This window comes from Herpailurus yagouaroundi, unplaced genomic scaffold, assembly GCF_014898765.1.
Source record: "Herpailurus yagouaroundi ecotype Mexico unplaced genomic scaffold, PumYag 67793, whole genome shotgun sequence".
NCBI lineage: Eukaryota > Metazoa > Chordata > Mammalia > Carnivora > Felidae > Herpailurus > Herpailurus yagouaroundi.
In genome coordinates this window covers 7568517-7588812 of record NW_024420586.1, presented here as the reverse complement: position 1 = coordinate 7588812, position 20296 = coordinate 7568517, and the positions used below count along the sequence as shown (strand labels likewise).

Here is a 20296-nt window from a genome sequence, read left to right as displayed (position 1 = left end):
ATGCTTGAACTGAGATTTTTAACTACTAATGTGTTACATGGATACTGTTTCAATGCATTATCATTAAGCAAACTACGTATGTCTCTTCCATAAGGAGACAAAGACGTATGGATGTGCAATGAGTTTCTGTGTGGATAAAGGCACAGGCTTTGCTATTAACTTTCCTTTGGCCCTGAGGGACCCAGGACATTTTTGTATTGACCCAGCACTTTTAGTTAACAAAATGATCTGGAAGACAGCCTTATTATTCCCTAACATGGCAATGCTGCCTTTGTCTTGCAGTGCACATACACACATTTACCTAAATCATCTTTACAGATGTGTGTGAACCAGAGGTATCTGTGCTCTATTTGTCTGTGAAGGGCAATAACAAAATGTTACAACCCATTTAGCAATAAACTATGCATCCTTTCTGCAAGTCTTTGCTTACATTTTATGTGCAACATTTCACCTCGTCTATAAATTTTATTTCATAGTCTTTAGTAATTTCTGGCAACATAAGTAGATACCCAGATGGTATCTCTTTTCTCCATAAGCCAGAAATAATGTCTCAATATAAATTCCAATCCCATCTTTTTATGATTTAGGTTCTAAATTTGAGAAAGCAGCAACACACACAAATATTGAGACAAAACCTTTAGGTGAAAGGGATAGCAGCAAAACTTTAGTATAAGAAAGCAGCCTATGATTTATTGATTCAGCAATAATAGGATTAAAAGAATACCTGATGACACAGGCGTAAAGACCACTGTCCTGCAGTAGTGTTGGCCGGAACCAAATGGAGTCTTCTTCCTTGCTCATTCTACTTCCATCAAAGGCTATTGGCTCTTCAAAGTCTCCAGGGCCAGAGCTTTTGTACCACATCAAACTGAGTCCAGCACTTTGGGCCAGGGAGTAATTTGCTCTGATATAACCGTAAAAGAGGGCACATTTGATTCGAACAGGCTCTCCAACCAAAACTTGATATTTCTTGATATCGACAGACCAATCAGTGCATCCATCGGCTACAGTAAAAAGAGAGAGAAACAAAACAAAAACATTAGAGAAAAAAAGTGAAGCAATTAGTTCATTCACTCCCCGATTCATTCACCAAATATTGACTGGGCATCTCTACTGACCAGATTCTACTCTAGGCACAGAGGATGCAGCAATGGATACAACTCGGAAGGGCAGTGAAAAGTAATTTACCCAGCTAATAAGCAATATGTTCATCACTGTGCTTCTGGTATTTATTCTTAGTTTATATCAGTGCAATTGATTCTAAATCCATTTTTTTTTTTTTTGCCTGTTCTTTGAAACTGGATCTGGCCCTTTGAAATATTTCTCCTTTGCTAACTGGCACTACAGCTTTGTTAGTAGAGGGTTCTGGAGAGACAGTGTCAGAGGAAAGGGTTTTGCTCCTTGATTTCAGCGTGCTTCTGTGGCAGGTTCTTGAAGTGTGGGAGGCTTCCCCAGCACCTGGCTCCCACTTCTCTAGTATCCAGCTCCTGCAGTGCACAGTAGTCAGCAGGTTGGATATTGTTGAACAGAGCCTCAGCCAAGACACTGTCCCATGAACAGCTTTCCCAGGTACCTCAGAAGGTGAATCACTGACAAATTCCAGATGGCAAATTCTGCCATCATGGCACCTCAGTGATGTCTACCATTCAGTAAGCCATGTATTTTCCTAATAAGGTTTGGATCTCAGCTCTGAAGGTGGGAGGATGGAGGGCAGCTTTCCCTTGGATGTTCTCTCAGCCATAGGGGTAAAATGTCAGCAATCCCTCTAGTTTTTAGGGTTTTTCTTTTTTTTTTTCTTTTGCTATGGACTGAATGTTTATGCCCTAAAATTCACATGTTGAAGACTTAATCCCCAACGTGATCATATTTGGAGGTAGCGTCTTTGGGAGATAAGTATGTTTAGATGAGGTCATGAGGGCAGTGCCCTCATAAAGGGATCAGTGCTTTTATAAAGGACATCAGAGAGGTTCTTTCTCTCTCTCCATCTGGCTCTCCCTTCCTTCTTCCCTCCATTCCTTCCTCCATGGGATAGGGCTCACAGATAAGAGGCCATGTGGGCACACAGCAAGAGCGTGGCCAACTATAAGCCAGAAAGAGGGCCCTCAGCAGGAATCAAGTCAGCCAGCACCTTGGTCTTACACTTCTCAGCCTCCATAACTGTGAGAAATAGGCTATGGTAATTTAGTATGATAGACTGAGAAGACTAACACATCTTTCTTTCTTACTAGCCAGTCCTTCACTCCAGTGCCTTGTTACATTTAATACTTCCTTATATAAACTTTCCTTGTTAAATTTAGTGTGTGGTTTATCTCTTTGATTGGACACTCAATGACAAGATCATAAATAAACATTTTACAGGCAAATAAGGCAAAAAAGAAATGCAACAAAAGTAGGTCAAGTTCTGGTACTGGTTTCACAGCCAGACACAGAGGCAGACAGTCACTTTGCTCTGCTGGACACATCAAGGGAAGCGTAAAGTAGAAACCATGGTGAAAAATGTGGCTGATAGGGGTGGGGGCTTGTTGGGTTTTCTAGGTTTCCTGGGAGCACCACCATCCAAATGGTAACTTGACACCAGTTTTTCATCACACACACACAAAACAACAGGTCCCCACAGAACAGGTACATCCCCACTATCATCATCATAGAGAAATAGTGAATTTCTTGCTTAAAGAGTGCAGCTGTTGAATATTTAGTAAGTTAACCAATTTCACAGAACTCACCATATACAAATACTAAGCAAAATGGCAAAAAGCAAGAAAAGAGGGACCTCTAAGAGCAGTAACATCTGAATACTGCAAGAAGAATTTAACTTGCTACAGATTAAAGTGAGTGTAAACTGAAGGATCTGAGAATAGGATGAATAATGTAGGATTCAAGGGAAGGAAAATAAATCAAGATGAAAAGGACGGTGTACATTATTAGAGGAAAGAAGACACATCATCTATGGAGTTATCTACAGTTCTTTTCTTAAAAGAATATGTAACAACTAATGAGCACTTAGCTATGGTTGAGTTTACAAATTTTCATTTACCCTTCACAAAAATATCTATTAAGGCTTTTGAACTAACTGTTCTCTCTACAGAGAAGCTTTCTCACCAACTGCAAGGCTTCCTTCCTTCCTTCCTCCTCCAAATATCACCTCCTTTTAGAAGTCTTTCGTAATTACCGTCTGAAACATGAGCTTCCTACCCTGATCACTTATTCCAGGTTCTGCTCCAATATTTTTCATAGGCCTTAATACTATATTACATATGTACTATACATACGTAATGCAATACTATATTACATTACGTACCCGCTTTTTGTTTGCTTCAACTCCCTGGTAGAATGTAAGCCCATTGAGGTCAGGGACTTTGTCCTTTTAACTCATGTCCTTAGCCTCAGTGCCTGGAGCAATATCTGCTAACGAGCTCAACACACATTTACTGAATGAATGAATGAGTGGGTAAGTTAAAAACTAAATTTTACAACTGAAGACACTCAACACCAGCTAATAAATGTAAGTGCCGGAATTCCCACCCAGCTATGTCTGACCCTAGAATTCATTCTCCTTGCCATCATAATACTGTGTTTCCTAAGTAAGGTATCTTCAATTTCACAACGTTCTTTTATTTAATTTCAATTACCAAATTGTAGTCTAAGAGTGCTATCAAAGAGTTGTATTGGAGTAGTATTTAGTTAGAAGCTTGGTGGATATCGATGCCCAAGTTACCGCCATGATTCCTGTCAATGGCTGTAGTGGAGCTGGCACACCACGTTAATGGAATGACATAACTGTACACAAACAGAGATGTCAAGGCTATATGAATTATATGTGATATTTATCACCATTATTTTGTATATTTGTCCCACTGCACGAAACAAATACTAGGTGGGATTTTATTTTAAACAGTTATAATTCTGGGGATGAGCATGAAATTATCATGTTTAACCACTACATGAATTAGAATACAATGCTAGAATCATGTTATTGTAACTGAGGCCATCTGTCACAGAAGACACTGCTGCCAGTGAAAAAGGCTGAAACACCTTCAAGGTAGCAGTATAAACAGTGAGATAAAATTATTCAAATCCCCAAAGATTTGTAAGATAAAGCAAAAATGCTTAAAGGTAAAAACAAAAATATTTGGTCTAGAGAATGCTAAAAAGTTAGCAGCAAATTAAATCAAGAGAATGGAGGTAGAGTTGCATTGGGGATAGAGATTTTAACACTATCAGAATATGCTTACTCAGAAAACAGTTGAAAGAAAACCAAAAATATTATGGCAAATTAACATTATTCAGTACTTAACTATAAACCAGGAAAAGTTTCCAACAGTTGAGCATCAAAAGACAAGGAAAAGAAATGAAATAACAGCACCTTGGAATTCAGAGACACCTTATATTCATTATAATATGGAAAGAGATTGTAGGGTCTACGGCTTAGGAAGTTTTACTACCATTAAGCTAAATGTATGATCTTCAAAAATACAGTATAAAATTGCTAATATGTTTTAATACTTTTCGGGGGAGGATTGCAAATAATATGAAATAATTCAATATATTTTCAAATTATTTGGATAAACACATTTAAATAAATGATGGGCTTATGTCTTTTTTTCAATAATTAAAACATTTTATTAAATGACATAAGAGTTATATTTATTTTTTCTTCGTTAACATTTTGCCTCATTCACACACACTCACCCTGTCACTCTGTATTATAATTTTTTTCTTAGACCATGTGAAAGTAAGTTAGAGACATAATGACATTTCACCCCTAAATATTTCAGGATGCATCTCCTTATGAATACATTTTTCTTATACAGCCACAAAACATTTTTTTAAATCTTGTGTAGCAGGACATCTCAAATCTTAAAAGAAAAAGTGATAATTTAAAACCTAACTCTTCATGACCACAATTGCTACTGTTAGGTTCAGTTTTTCCTTACTTCAGCACACAAGCTCTGCTGGTTTGGAAACAATCATTCCAAAAGTATATTTCTAGACAATGTTAATTCCATTATATAAGTTAAAATTACTATTAAAATTATCATCAGGTAATTAGGTAGGCCAACAGTATGTAATCTGTTTTTTGTTTTTTCTGTCTTTCAGAATAAGACACCTTTCTATAAGACTTTCCCAGAAAGTTTACTATTAGTATTCTCATCCCTTGAAGAGAGGGTTCCATGGAAATACTCTAGTTCAATAACCCCTCTATAGTACATATTCCTTCACGGTCAATGGGACGTTACGAAGTCATAAAGTGGGAGCAGGAAGCACTATATTCATCCACTTTTGTTGCCACCCATAATGTTCTGGGAACTTACGTAAAGGCAGTGATGGAATTAAGATTCAGAACTAATTCCTTTACAAGGAGTTCATACTGATGTACCACTTCATGAACAAAGGCTACAAAGACTGGATAATATAAGTATATTCAAATGGGATAAGTATATTCAAATGGGATTAGGGAAAGTATTTTTAATTAAGTCACTATAACAAATATTTCCATGGTTACAAGCTTGAAGGCTGCATTCCCAAAAAAATGGAATATGAAAACAGAAGACTTTACTTATTAAAGGGCAAATTATATTCGTCTTCAAGTATCACTTGGATATGTACATTGGAATAATGACAAAATGATTAAGACATCTATAATAATGTAATAGATTCCCCAACCTGATCCCCTTTACTAAGCTGATGCACCTGTTCTCCAGCTACTTTGAGTGCTTCATGCTAACAGCTCACAGTTGTCTCCTTCTCTTGAAAATTACCCTGTATTGAGGAGGGCCACCTGTTGGGAAATTTACATCCCCTTGGGTGTGCCCAATGCCAAATGCCTGATGTGAGTATACAAAAGACTGCTCCTTTGCATCAAGTAGGGACAATCCTATAAGGAAGTTCATGCTCCAGAGCTCCTCTGTGTGTGTGGACCATGCCAAGACTACAGTTCACTGTGACCTGTCTCTTCAGCTCTTTCCCTTTTCCTATTCTGCTTCCCTCCCTCCCTTTTAGGATTTTCCTGAAGAGGATTCGCTCAATAAATTTTGTGCATCAAGACCCTGTTTGGGCTTTTTCTAGGAAAGTTGATCTAACATAGATTTACATGTTCATCTAGTGAGAACTACCTTCCTCCTAGTTTCAGTCCTAGGGGCTGGAGACATTATGACAGACAGACATAGCCTTTGTTTTCAAGAAGCTCACGGGCCAGTAGGAGAGACTGACAAATTAAAAGCACACAGTGGAAATGCAATGATTAAGAAATGTACAGGGCCAGTCAGGAACATGTTCCATGAAAGGAAAACATTTGAGATGTCTGTCAGAAGTTAAGAAGTTAGCCACACAAGGACTAGGCAGACAGGTATTTGTTTTGGAAGTACACACAAAAGTAAAGACAAAGGAATAACAGGTAGCAAATTCTGCAGGAATTTGTTTGCTACAAACAGCTTTGTGCTATAGAAACAAGTTTAAAGCAGAAAAACAGCAAGAAATTAGAGGAAAAAAGTGAGCAAAGACAAATCACGGAGGTACTTTTATGAGCTGTAAATAAATGTTTGGCTTCATTGTGAAGGCAAAAGGGGAGATATTGAAGAGTTTTAACCAGCTATGTAATGGGGTCAGTCTAATAATTTTAGACACACTATGCTGGTTATATTTTTAGGTAGAGATATAAGATCTTAGCCAGGAGAGTGATGTTATTGAAGGTATGATGTTGGGCAGTGGTAGTAAAGAAGGGGAAATGGAGCAGACTCGTGAAAGATACAGGAGATTAGATTGGTAGGAGTGGGTGACTGAATACAAGCAGTCAGGGAGAGGAATAATGCTACTTTACCCAGCAACTCATACATTTTGTCATAGACTGAAATATCTTTCCCAATCAACAAAACAATCTACATAGTTTCTGTCAAGTGGTGGGATCCTTGAACTGTTTTTATAATTTCTTCATTTACAATTTTTAGGCAGTAAAAAATGTAATAATCTGTCTTTAAAAAAGACTCACAGACAGACCTAAAATGCATGTATTGTCACACTGGCATCATTTGTGTCTCTCCCTAGTATGCCTGGAAAAACCCAAAAATGAGATTTGAATTTATTTAAAGCAGTACAGGCCACACACATAAGCTATCACAGACACTGAACAAAAAGGTTGAGGCTAGATTTTAATTAGGCAAATTCTGTACTTTATCTGCCCTGGCTGCTATTCCTTCCATGTGTGGACTTCATAAACGAAAATTGGCAACGCTGGCGGAGAGGCCCCCAAATTATCAGCATCAATCACAGCAACAAAGAACGACACAAGCTAACCTTTATAGCATGCACTGGTTCACACAACAATTTGTCCTCATCTCTGTTTTCCTGATTATATTTATCTGGGCTGGAATGTTCCCAGATTTTGGCCTGTAAAATATATGTACAGTGTAACAACTGTGAAAGAGCCTTTTCAAATACTTTGGAGAGATTTATGTGGGTGGTAAGAATTGATACTGCTCAAGAGATTCTGCCAATGATCAGAAATCCAATTTCTAGAATACCCTTTGTCTAGCAAAGCCTCGAAGTTATCATGTATCAGTCTCTCAATGTAGGTCATTTTCAGGGGGGCACAGACCCTGGTCAGTTGTTATCACATTTCTTCTGAGATATGGTTCCCTCTTCATCACGGGAGCGCTGGTGCCAAAGCAAACAAGACCCTGTTAGTGTAGTTAACCCTCAATCCTATCTTAGCCTCCAAATTCTGGCAGATATTCCTGATACACGAAAACCCATGCATTGTATAGCATGTACTTGGTTAGGATTTATTTTTGTAAAGTATGTTTTCTCACGATTACAAAGAAAAAAAGGGAACCTATAAGAAAGTAAAAAGAGAATAATATTCATAATCTAGCCTTTTGCTTATTCAGTTTCTTTTCTCAGTTGAGATGATATATAAAATTTTGTATCATGATTTTTATTGAATATTTTACAATTGCATAATATTTCATAATAATGCCACATTAGAATTTACTTAACTCTTCTGCCGTTAATTGGCTGTCTTTCCCCGAGACTTGACAGTTCTAAATACTTCTGTGAAAAAACAACTTTATATACAATGTTCCACAAACTTGCCCTCCAAAAAGGAAAAAAAAAAAGTACTATTTCCTCGGGGAAAGAATCTCATAAGTACAATTGCTGGATCAAATTATACATTTTTAAGGTTTTATACTAAATTTTAAATAGATTTTCAAAACTCTCCCCTAGCTTCCTCTTATAGTACCCATCTATACGGACGCCTGGGTGGCTCATTCGGTTAAGCGTCTGACTTCGGCTCAGGTCACGATCTCGCAGTTCATGAGTTTGAGCCCTGCGTGGGGCTCAGTGCTGACAGCTTGGAGCCTGGCGCCTGCTTCGGATTCTGTGTCTCCTTTTCTCTCTGCCCCTCCCCAACTTGTGCTCTGTCTCTCTATGTCTCTCAAAAAATAAGTAAACGGGGGCGCCTGGGTGGCGCAGTCGGTTGAGCGTCCGACTTCAGCCAGGTCACGATCTCGCGGTCCGTGAGTTCGAGCCCCGCGTCAGGCTCTGGGCTGATGGCTCAGAGCCTGGAGCCTGTTTCCGATTCTGTGTCTCCCTCTCTCTCTGCCCCTCCCCCGTTCATGCTCTGTCTCTCTCTGTCCCCAAAATAAATAAATGTTGAAAAAAAATTAAAAAAAAATAAGTAAACATAAAAAAAAAATTATAATACCCATCTATAGAAGTGCCTATTTCACTACATATGCTAAGATTTCATTAGTTCTATGTACTGTTTCCTTAGCCGAACACCAAGGACAGTTTACGTATTTTTGTCTCAACTTATAAAAATAGAACATCAGTATAAATATCACTGTATAAATATCTGATAAGTGAATGGCAAAATCTGCCACAGGAATGATTAATCAACACAAAGTCTCTGACTGGATCCAGTATACCTATTTTGCTCTATTTCAAACTCTTTTTACTCAACATCATAATTCAATGCATTCATTTTGGTAGTGTCTTTTTAATGAAAGACTGTGTTAACACAATTTTCCACTTCCTTTGGACCCACTCTACAGGGAAGCATCCCACAGGTGAGGAAACCAGTTAGGCTTGTACCTGGTATAAAGACAAAATAAGACTGTGAAGCTTCCTGAGGCCTGGTAAAGGGATATGTTGGCCAACTTGGGACCCTCTTTTGTTTAACCCTAGCAGTCCTTCACATTTGTAATCCCACTCTCTCACCTATGACATTCCCTGGTCCATTACAAATCATAGCGGTATTTTTTATTTACCCTTTCCTCACTGCTGTTGTTACCTTTTCCTTTATAGGATGACATCAGGAGTGACCAGTCCCTCTTTGAAATGCTGTCTAGAGTTATTGCTGATGACCCAACAACAAGCACATAATGACAATGACCCAGAAGTTGTCCATATCATCCAATAAGGGGAGAGAAGCCATCTTTGTGAACAACAATAAGGGGTTTATGTAAAGCATGTATAAAATCAGTTTTCAATGTCAACAGCTGCTCAGAACCAACAGTCCTATTGCTGTGGGGTCACCAGGGATGCTGGAATATTTCCAGGTATCAAAAATCTAGAGTAGCTAGAGATATGATTTTTATCCTTCCTGGAGAAGAATATCATAGCCAAGCCCAAACAGCACATCATTGAGTTGGAATAGCAAACTGGCCTTGGTCTTCCCTGCACATATATTTTTCTTTGATAATCTAATATTTCTGTATATTTTTCCTGGTTGAATAAAACAAATCCCTTGTCCATGGCAAAAGAAATTTGTGTTTTTCTATTTTCAGAAAATAAAGAAGGAGAAATAGATTTCTGGGTTCTAGAGGAGAGTCAGCAACACCAAGTCTTGGTTCCATTTCTTTGCATTCTTACATATGTTTGAGGAGTGATGTACTTCTGACTAGCAGGGAGCCTTCTATAACTCAAGGTAAATATGTATTGAATATCTTTGCTCATAAGGTGACTACTTTATGATCAACAGGGACCCATAAGGTCCCCTGAATGCCTCTTGAACTACAATAGTAGCCCTTCCTAACCAGCCATGCACCCCAAAGGGAGCACAAGGATAGATACATTTGCAAATGTAGTGCTTTTAGGTCTTACTGCTTCCATAAATCAATTCAATTTTACATTACTATGCCATGTTGCACTTCTTCCAGACTTTTGGACCTATTTCTGAGCTACCTCATCTGAACAGAATAAGAAAGAAATCAGTCTTGAGTTCAGTGAGGCCTTGGGAAGCTGACAGTTAACCTCTTTGTGCCTCAAGTTACATCAGTCATTCATTTATTCAGTACACACTGAAGGAAAGGAAGCACCCTAGGTGCTGGGGGTGAACAAAACAGAGTTCCAGCTCTCTCAGAGCAGACAGACAAGAATTATAGCAATATATGTGTTGGGAAGCAAAAATAAAGCATACTAACAGGCAAGAGTGTCTACAGTGCTCTTAATATAGTGGCCAGACAAGGGCTCTTTGAGGAGTTAACATTTGAGCAGACAATCAAGGGGGCAAATTTTGTGGGACATCAGGAATTGAGATGGGAATGCAGTGGATATGTTTAAAGAAGAGCAGAAAGGCTAGGATATCAGGAGGAAGTAAGTGGGAAAGAGAATGGCTAGACCATCCAGGGCCTTTCCTCATCTGGCAGAGGCAAAGAGTAATCATCATTTCCCAGAGACAAGGTAAAAACTAAGAAGAGAGCTACTCAATATGCAGTACCACTTGTTTTTGATGTTGGAGGAACTCCTTTGTACATTTTCTTGTCTCCTCTTGGCAGTGTCACTCTTCAGTGGCTGGTGTCTCATACATTCACATGGCCACACTCAAGCCTCCCTTAAACCATCGTTGCCATGTACATTAAACATTGCATATTACTTTCCTAGCACAGTTGTAAGAAAGTACAATGCTTTATGCTTTCACAGCTCTCAAGGCTAGAGGTCAGGAAGGAAGGTATCAGCAGGGCCGGCTCCTCCTGGGTACTCTAAGGGAGCATCTGCTCGAGGTCCTTCTCTGAACTTCTGGTGACAGAGGGCAATCCTTAGAGCTCCTTGGCATGGAGGTAAAACACTGCCAACACTGCCTTCATCTTTACACGACATTCTCTCTCTGTGTCTGTGTACTTCCTCTCTTTTTATGACACAAATCATATTGGATTTAGGGGTCACCCTACTCCACTATGAACTTATTGTAATTCATTTCATCTACCAAGACTCTATTTCCAAATAAGTTTGCATTTTGAGACTCCAGGAAGAGCATGAATTTTAGGGGAACTCAGTACATATTTGAATTCAGGTTGATTACTGAATGAGCTTTCCTGGATAATCAAACTGGCTGGTAAAGAAAAGAGAGGCATATATATACTCCACATACAGATTTAAAACAAAACAATGCAATTCTTCTGAACATAATTTAACCAGAAAGGGCTCTGGGATCTGTATGTGACTCATTCACAATGAAAAAACATTAGGTGTCATTCTCTGAATGGGAATGCTTAAAATGAAGATAGAGTTGGGAAATGCATGCAATGTATGGTGGTATACAGTCTCTAGACAAACCAGACCCAAGTTCAAATCCCAGTCACATCAAAGTCAAGCAAGTCACTGAAGCTCTCAGGGCCTTCATTTCTGTACACTGAAAAAGTACCTTGGGGGATTGTTCTAGCGTTGATACAGGAAATCTCACTGCACCCTAGACTTGTGTTTGTGCCTGCCACACGTCATGGAGGGAGTGAAGGATGGCAGTCCCCAGAAAACAACCATTTCACAGGTAAATGGCAACGAAAACAGCTAGATGGTGAACTTGGACGGTTTGCTTTGTGTGACTCAACTGTACTAGCTGGGTCAACAGGTGGACTAGGGGTTCTGCAATCATCCTAGGCCGGTACAATTTAGGTCAAATCTTGAACTGACCCTCTAGGCTTGTTCAAACTCACCAATCGGTTTTCCTTGTGAAATATTCTGGCTTCACCTTTTTTAAGGCCCACACTTGCCTTTGGCCTGGGAAATACTCTTCAAAGAGCTTGTTCTTCCTTGCATGCCAAAATGTGATCACATTCTCAGTGTTTTAGGGTAATTTTCTACATGCCATTTTCTGACAGTGAATCTGAAAGCCCCATCTCTCTGTGTTGGATATTATTCCTGCCTCACATGGAAGTAACTTCTGCTTAAGATTCATATTGTCTTTGAATCTTTATCTTTCTTTTCTTCATGTTTCAAAATGACACAAGAAAGTGCCTAACACAGTACCTGAAATATAGTGGATATTCTCTTTTCTGTTCTCACACAGGAGTAGAAAAAGCCCCACTGTTTGGGTGAACACAAGCTGACACACACTGTACTCAAGAAAATCTGGATTCTTTTTGTTGTTATTATTCTGAGCATAAGGAATTGATAGACATGTAATACCTTGATGCATATGGTTCATCTATTAAGGGTAGAGCACTCTCAACTTAAAGATTTTTTTAATTCTTTCAATTGTTTGTTTATTATGGGTTCTTTATTTTTTTTTTAATTTTTTTTATTTATTTTTGACACAGAGAGAGACAGAGCATGAGCAGGGGAGGGGCAGAGAGAGAGGGAGACACAGAATCCGAAGCAGGCTCCAGGCTCTGAACTGTCAGCACAGAGAGTGATGCGGGGCTCAAACTCACAGACTGTGAGATCATGACCCGATCTGAAGTCAGACGCTTAACCGACTGAGCCACCCAGGCCCCCCTGGGTTCTCTATTTAACATACTTTATTAACATGAATCATATTGGTTTAATATTTGCATACATGTATTTCATTCATCACTGAACTATTAATACTGTGAGAATTGAGACTTTATATTCATGCCTATCTCTATCTTTTTTTCTTTTTTATCCTTCTTTCTTCCCTCCTTCCTTTATTTCTTTGTATCTACCTACCATCTATCATCTGTCATCTATCTGCCTATCATCATCCATCAACCTAAATTTAATATATCTCTAATTCTATAATCCATAGGTATTTCCACTTCTGTATTTGCTTTACCATTGTGATCAACTGAATAAATGTTCGCTTAAATTGGTATTGGAAATGTGTATCATTTATAACTATTGTTTCTAGGTATAATTAACCTTACTAATTTAGAAAACGTTAACACTATGCAATTTTCCTTCTTTTTGTAATAGTGCAAAGCAATACAATTTTTGACTCAGAACAATTTCATTCCATAGAACTAAACATAGTTCAGAACTCAGTAAATCCTTGTTGATTTATTAAAAACAATGCATTCTGTCTTACATTTATTAGGCATACTATTACACTATTAACTTAGGTCATCTGTATATTCACAAAATCCCTCTATTTGGACCACAACGTAGATAAGGATATGTGCATACAGAGATAGGACAAAAAGTATTGCCAGTTTTAGGAATTTTATAGCTATGGGATGCTTTTGGATGCTGGATTAAATATCAACATGATGAGCAACAAACCAAACATACAGTGATCACATTTAATCTCTTTCCCAATTTAGCTCCACAGGGAAAGGCTTCTTGGATGGCAGGACACCCACTCTGCAAATGATGCTTTAAAGAGAGTAATAAGGCTTAAGATACATATTTATTTTCATCTTGTTTATAAAATATAGCAGAAACGAATTCTATTTTTATTATTTTTTTAATTTTTAATGTTTATTTATTTTTGAGAGAGAGACAGAGCATGAGTGGAAGAGGGGCAGAGAGAGAGGGAGACACAGAATACAAAACAGGCTCCAGGCTCTGAGCTGTCAGCACAGAACTCAATGCGGGACCCGAACTCAGGGATCATGAGATCATGACCTGGGCTGAAGTTGGACACTTAAAACAAGTGAGCCATCCAGGCACTCCAGAATTCTATTTGTAAAGATGGCAAGTTATAAGAGGTCCTTAAAATTGAAAGCAATTCCAAATGGGCTATTGTTTGCAGCAATGAACAAATGAAACAACCACGCATTAGCATTCAAATCACCTATCGTGTGAGTTCACATATATATTGACTGCCTACTATGTGCAACTCACTGTTCTACATACAACAAAGAGCACTGAGACTAGTATTAACTTTGAAGAAATTATCTTCTGGTGAGGAAAGACATGTCAATAAGTATAAATAAGAAAAAGCAGAATGGAGACATTTCAACAGTAAAGAGAGCACTGCTAAGGAAACACAGAACAAGACGTTTGTTCTATTTCAAGCCTGAACTTTTTTCCATTTTTTCACGTACATTAACGGAGAAGAAAAATCTGATAGGGAAGATAAAAAAGAATTTAGAAAGAGATGGAATTTGAATTGTGCTTCGGATCAAAACTTGTTAAAATGGAAAGGGAAAGTTTCAACTCAATGGGATATCCCTGTTAGGGCAATAAAGGGTAAGGTTCTGAGAGTGGTGTAATGGGATGGGGAGGAGAAGGGTCACTGGTGAAAATAAGATCAGAAAGGTGGGTGTGACAAGACATACCATGCCAAGAAACCTGAACTTAATCCGGTAGCTCAGTAGTTTATAAATTTCAGCATACGTTAGAATCATCTGAAAGAGTTGTTATAAGACAGATAATTTGGCTCCACCATCAGAGTTCCAGATTCAGAAAAATGTTGCTTAGGAACTAAGAATGTGATTTCTAGAAAGCTCCTAGGTGATGGTTCTAAGACGATACTTGTGAGAACCACTACTCTAGTCAATGTAGACAGCAGGAAATATCTGGTAAGGAAGTAGTATCATCTGATCTATAGTTTAGGAAGATGGCACTAGCAAGGACAGATTCAAAGAACTCAGCTTAGAGCAAGGAGACCAATTAGAAAGTTCTTAAAATAGTAGAGGTGAAGAAAAGAAATGGGTAATGATATGAAAAAGAAATGTCAGGGAAATTATAGAGGTAGAATCAATAGGATGGAGAGATTAATCAGACAGGAGAAATGAAGAAGGAGTCAAGAATGGTTGCCATTTCAAACCAGGATTCCCAACAGGATTGTGACATCTTCAATGAAAATAGGGAGCAGAAGCAACTTTGAGGTTGAAGTTGGCAAGTATGGTTGGGGTAGAAGACTCGCTTATTATCTTACAAATGGAGTTTTTTTTTTTTTTTTGCCTTTATTACAGGTGTTTACAGCAGAATGCCATTGCTTGCATTGTCTGGTCAGTGCAACAAAAGTACATCTGTGTATCTTTTCCGTACTGTGAGCTCTGTTGGGCATTCAAATCTCAACGTCAGGGAAACATTCAAAAGAAATGGGAATGAAGACCGCTGTGTTTTAATATGCATTTGCTTTCATATTAATGATATCACAGATTTATTGTCTATTTGATTAACTCAGTGCAAGAATTATGGAGAAAATTACACAAAAGTGCACAATTTGTATACTGCTCAAGTAAATTTAAGTGAGAATTTTAAAAAAATATCAGAGCTAATTATTTTTTAGTGATGCTAAGTCTATTTTTATCACTGTAGAAGAGGTCTTATGATAATACCTAATAGGCTGTACACGTATTAGCTTTACACACAACTGTTTGGGTGTTCATCTACATTTATATGTGTAATCATGTATCTGTTATGATGGGGGTCTGTCCACACACTGCAATTTGTTCAGGGAATTACAAGCAAGTATCTGTGCACCGATTGCAGGATCTTTGTTTCTCATTTTTGTCATAGGTGTAAAGGTAACAGTTCATTTCAAATATTTAGAACCCCTTCATTTACAAAGTGTTTTCATAAACACTATCAGATCTCTGCATCAAAAAGTGGTAAGAAATGCAGGGGCACCTGGGTGGCTGGGTCGGTTAAGCATCTGACTCTTTGACTCTTGATTTCGGCTCAGGTCATGATCTCACGGTCCTGAGATGGAGCCCCCACATTGCTCTCCTCTCAACTCCCACCCCTGGCTGTGTGTGGAGCCAGTTTAGGATTCTCTCTCCCTTCCTCCCTCCCTCCCTCGGCCACTCCCTTGCTTGCTGGCTTATGCGTTCTATCTCTGAAAAAAAAAAAGTAACAAATTCAGGAAAAAAATCATGGGGAATATTTTGTATCTTTTCTTTTCATGCTCATTTAAAGGGCCAAGAACAGGAAAAGTATACAAGGTTTCCTTGAACCTTAAACTAAACCTTCCAGAGGTTTTGTTGACATGCTCTCAGGCATTCTTTAAATAATCATGACAAGTAAAAATCTATGTTTACACAGTAGAGATTACACTGATTCAGACTTTGTTGTTTGGGCTTTGTTCTCCCCTGCCTTTAAGAGGGTATAGCCTGTGAGTGTGAAAATTTGTATACACGTTTTTGAGGGCTGATAAATTTGAGAAGATGCACTTACATAAAAAACTGTACCAGATAGTTATTAATATGAACATCTACTAAATTCAAAGCAAATTTAAGTGGTTACAATGTTACTTAGCAATTAAAAGTTTCTCAGTTGGGGTGCCTGGGTGGCTCAGTCAGTTTAAGCGTGTGACTTCAGCTCAGATCATGATTTCACAGTCCATGAGTTCGAGTCCCATGGTGTGCTCTGTGCTGATAGCTCAGAACCTGGAGCCTGCTTTGGATTCTGTCTCCGTCTCTCTCTGCCCCTCCACTGCTCACATTCTGTCTCTCTCTCAAAAATAAATTTTAAAAGTTAAAAAATTAAAAAAATACTAAATTTTTAAAAAATTTTCTCAGGTGCTGGTTTGAGATTATCTTCATAGTCTGTTTATTAATATGGATTAAACTTAAATCCAGAGGAATTTTCCGGCCTACCAGTTGCTACCTCACGATAACATTTAACACAGTAAGCTGCTATTATTTACAAACAAGTTCAGATTCTCAGAAATTGGCAGTTGGCTTGTTTCACGGTTAACTAGTAAATATCTTTGAAGATGAACATAGAACTTCTCATGGTTTGTCCAGCTCAGTATCCTTTCTTTGGATACAGTACCAAAAAGCCATAGCTAGATTTCTTTGTATACCCATCAAAGGTTAAGACCCTAGAACCCTGTTAATCACACCATGACCCTTTCCTTTAATATGTTTCAAACAGAAAATATTTGAGTTGGGAGGGGGAATGATTTTACAGTATTTAGTCTGAGCCAACTCTGCAGGGAGGCATTCACTGATTCACTATTTCAACAAATATTTAAAGGGTATCTTCTATACCCTAGGCCCTACTAGGGCTAGGATAAAGCATCTGATAATCTTACTGCATATCACTTTGAGCAGGCTTCCCTTCTTCTCTAAACTTACAGGTTATGTTGTTCCCAGTGTATCGTTATGGGCAAGAAGGGACATTGGTCTTAAACTTTATTTTTTTCAACCTGGTATTCATGAATATTTCAAAGCTAAAAAAAAAAGCAGTGTTGTGGGTTCCTTTTCGTGATCATTCATTAAGGTGTTTTATTTCTAATACTTTGTCTTTTGTTGTTCCCTAGTTTTCAAAGGCAAGTTCTTGTCTTTGTATTTGACAGCAAGGGCCACACTGGCCTATACAGAGACCCGCTTGGGTACCATGAAATTATGAGAAATAAATACGAACTGTGAAATGCATAAAGCTTATGCGTTCTCTTTCTTTATTTCCATTAATGTGCCATGAAATAGTCAATCACATATTCTTTTATTCTATAAATTGGAAAATACTGAATAATTCAACAGGTCTGAAATTTCAGAACTTCATTCAGTGGAGTAGCTGCAGTCCCTGATCTCTATTTTAATATGCTGCCAGTTATTGCAAGTCATAATAGCACAATACAGGGCCGAGATGAATATCACTCACTCAGTTGTTTCCTTGAATGGCTTTGGGGTATGAAGTAAACTATACTACATCACTGTCCTCATAATGAGATCGTTCTGCTGGATAAACACACTCCCCGCAGGCCCTACCTGCTGATAGGACCCACTGAACCAAATATTTAACACTTCACAGAGGCTCCTCCTTGCCATTCTTCAATACTGCATGCATCATTTTCAAGAGAAAATTTGATGCAAAGAAGTAGAAAATTGAGCTACTGACTCCTGGGTTCATTGTTACAATCCGGCTTAGTAAGAAAGCCTCAACTCAATTTCTGGGTCCTGTGAGATAACAGAAGTTTCAAAGTTTCCACTAAGATTGTGCAAATCTAAATTCTCATTCTATCTGACCAATTTACACATGGAATTTGGTGAAACCAGTCCACCTGCGGAAACCATTGAAACAAAGCATGGAGTTAATAAAGTGCTTATTCATTTGCTTGAAATATTCACTGAAAAGATCGACTCACACAGAAAATGGTAACTTTTTTATTCCAGCATTTAAAAGATGACACCATTTTTGTAAAAGCACTTCTTCCACCATTAGCAAGAGGTCTCATGTGGGAGAAAAACAACACAGCTCAGAAAGAGTGCTGTGATAGTTTTCATGTGTAAGGATGTTAGAACACGAAGTTTGGTTGAGTTGTACATATATATAATTTTTGCGTGTGTGCGTGGGGGAGGTTGCTGGTTTCGCCCCTATGTTTATTGTCATAATGTTAACAAACCTAGGGTCTTGCGGCTTTCTTTCATAAACTATACAACAGAATGGTGTCAAAAGCATGCTCTTTATAGTCAATAGTTCATGTACATTACTCTCATAATGGAACTACAATGCCATAAGTGCTGTCAGACAAACATGAACAGAGCGCTATGACAGTGTTAACTTTTCCTAGGTTAGTCAAAAAATGAGTTCATGGGGGCATGCAAGAGATGGGGCTTTGAGATTAATCATGAACTCAGGGATGACAATTCTAAGAAGCGAGAAAAGGCAAGCTAACAGTGTGAGTAGTGAACTGATGAGGTGCATGTGGAAAAGACAACGCACAGAGAGAGGCTTCAAAAAAAGCCTTAGGAAAGACCGAGAAATCCAAGAAACTCCCTAGAACTTAATTTGTGACTTCTTTTTAATTCTGAACCTAAACCCCATTCATCTTTTAAAAAACACTTTTTTTATTGTGTAAGTCATAATAACAAAACATTTTGTAAAGTAATTTGAGTGGGTTCTGAACTTTGCACCTAACAAAAGTCTCAGTAAATATTTTCATAATGGGATTGTACCACAAGAAGATTTCATTTTATGCATTATTCATTAACATTATGTAAATATAAATTATCTTTTCAATACAATTTATAAAAATTATTGTTAGTGGCTGCAAATACAGTCACACTATAAATGTATCATTACATATTATCAATATCTAATGTATCATTAGATATTTAATTTGTTTTAACTTTGATTTTAATATACAGTACCATGATCTATGTCATTTTATATGCATTTTCTTTGAATTTCTGATTTTGCCTTGAGCTTGAATATCTAAAGGAAGATTACTGGGTCAAAGGTTATCATATGTTATACCAAATTGTTTCCATAAGTTTAAGTCCATTTACATTCCTGTTTGCAGTGCATATGAGTATCCAGTTCACATCATCATAGCTACATGGACTATATTTCTACACCACTGCATTCTCCATTCAGTACCCAATCTACTCCTTCCATACGTGCTTATAAATCCACAAACAATGGTGGTCCTGATGAGATGTTCTCCAGTGCAAGTGTTTTTGTATACTTTTCCTTCAGTTTCCAAGTATACAGTGATGACTCTGAATCTAAATATTCATTTGTGCTCCTCTTTGGTGATTTTAAAAACTGCCATCCATTTATTAATCTTCATATGCCCTAAATGCAGTGACTTTTTATTAATGGTGTTTGCTGAAGGAAAGAGGGCTTGCTTTTTCATATACTGTCTTACTGTGTACCTCACCTCAATCTGACAGATCGTAACTAGTGATCTCTTCTAATACTATTAACCTTTTTTGTTCATTAAAACATCTTGATATCTATATTTCATTAGCATACATTGATAAACAACTTTTTAACCTTTTATTTATTTAATATTTATTTTGATATTTATTCATTTATCTTAAATACAATTTACTGTCAAATTGGCTTACATACAACACCCAATGCTTTAAATATTTCAACTTACACATTCATAGGAAAAGAGAAACACAAAAAATGATTCCACATTTTCTCTTTTCCTGAGCATTTTCATATAACAGATAAATCTAAAACTTCACCAAAAGTCAAATCTTCAAAATTAAATGAATTCTTTTTCAAGAAAGGTGAATTAAAATCAGCTTATCACCCTATAATAATGGCAAATCAAAGTATTCATGAATTAATATAATCTATAGGCTTTTAAAAAATGTTTATTTATTTTTGAGAGAGGGAGAGAGAGAGAGAGCGAGCAGGGGAGGGGCAGAGAGGGAGGGAGACACAGAATCCAAAGCAAGCTCCAGGCTCTGAGCTGTCAGCACAGGGC

At 37.7% G+C, this 20296-nt stretch overlaps 1 protein-coding gene across 1 annotated transcript in view; it reads right to left on the bottom strand.

Annotated features, from left to right (window-relative positions):
• Window positions 1–20296, bottom strand: part of IL1RAPL1 (interleukin 1 receptor accessory protein like 1) — a 1262266-nt gene that overhangs the window by 663045 nt on the left and 578925 nt on the right. Inside the window, exon 2 of the mRNA XM_040468734.1 lies at window positions 725–1004. Within this exon, the coding sequence (XP_040324668.1) occupies window positions 725–1004 (280 nt within the window). The remainder of the gene's footprint in view (window positions 1–724; window positions 1005–20296) is intronic.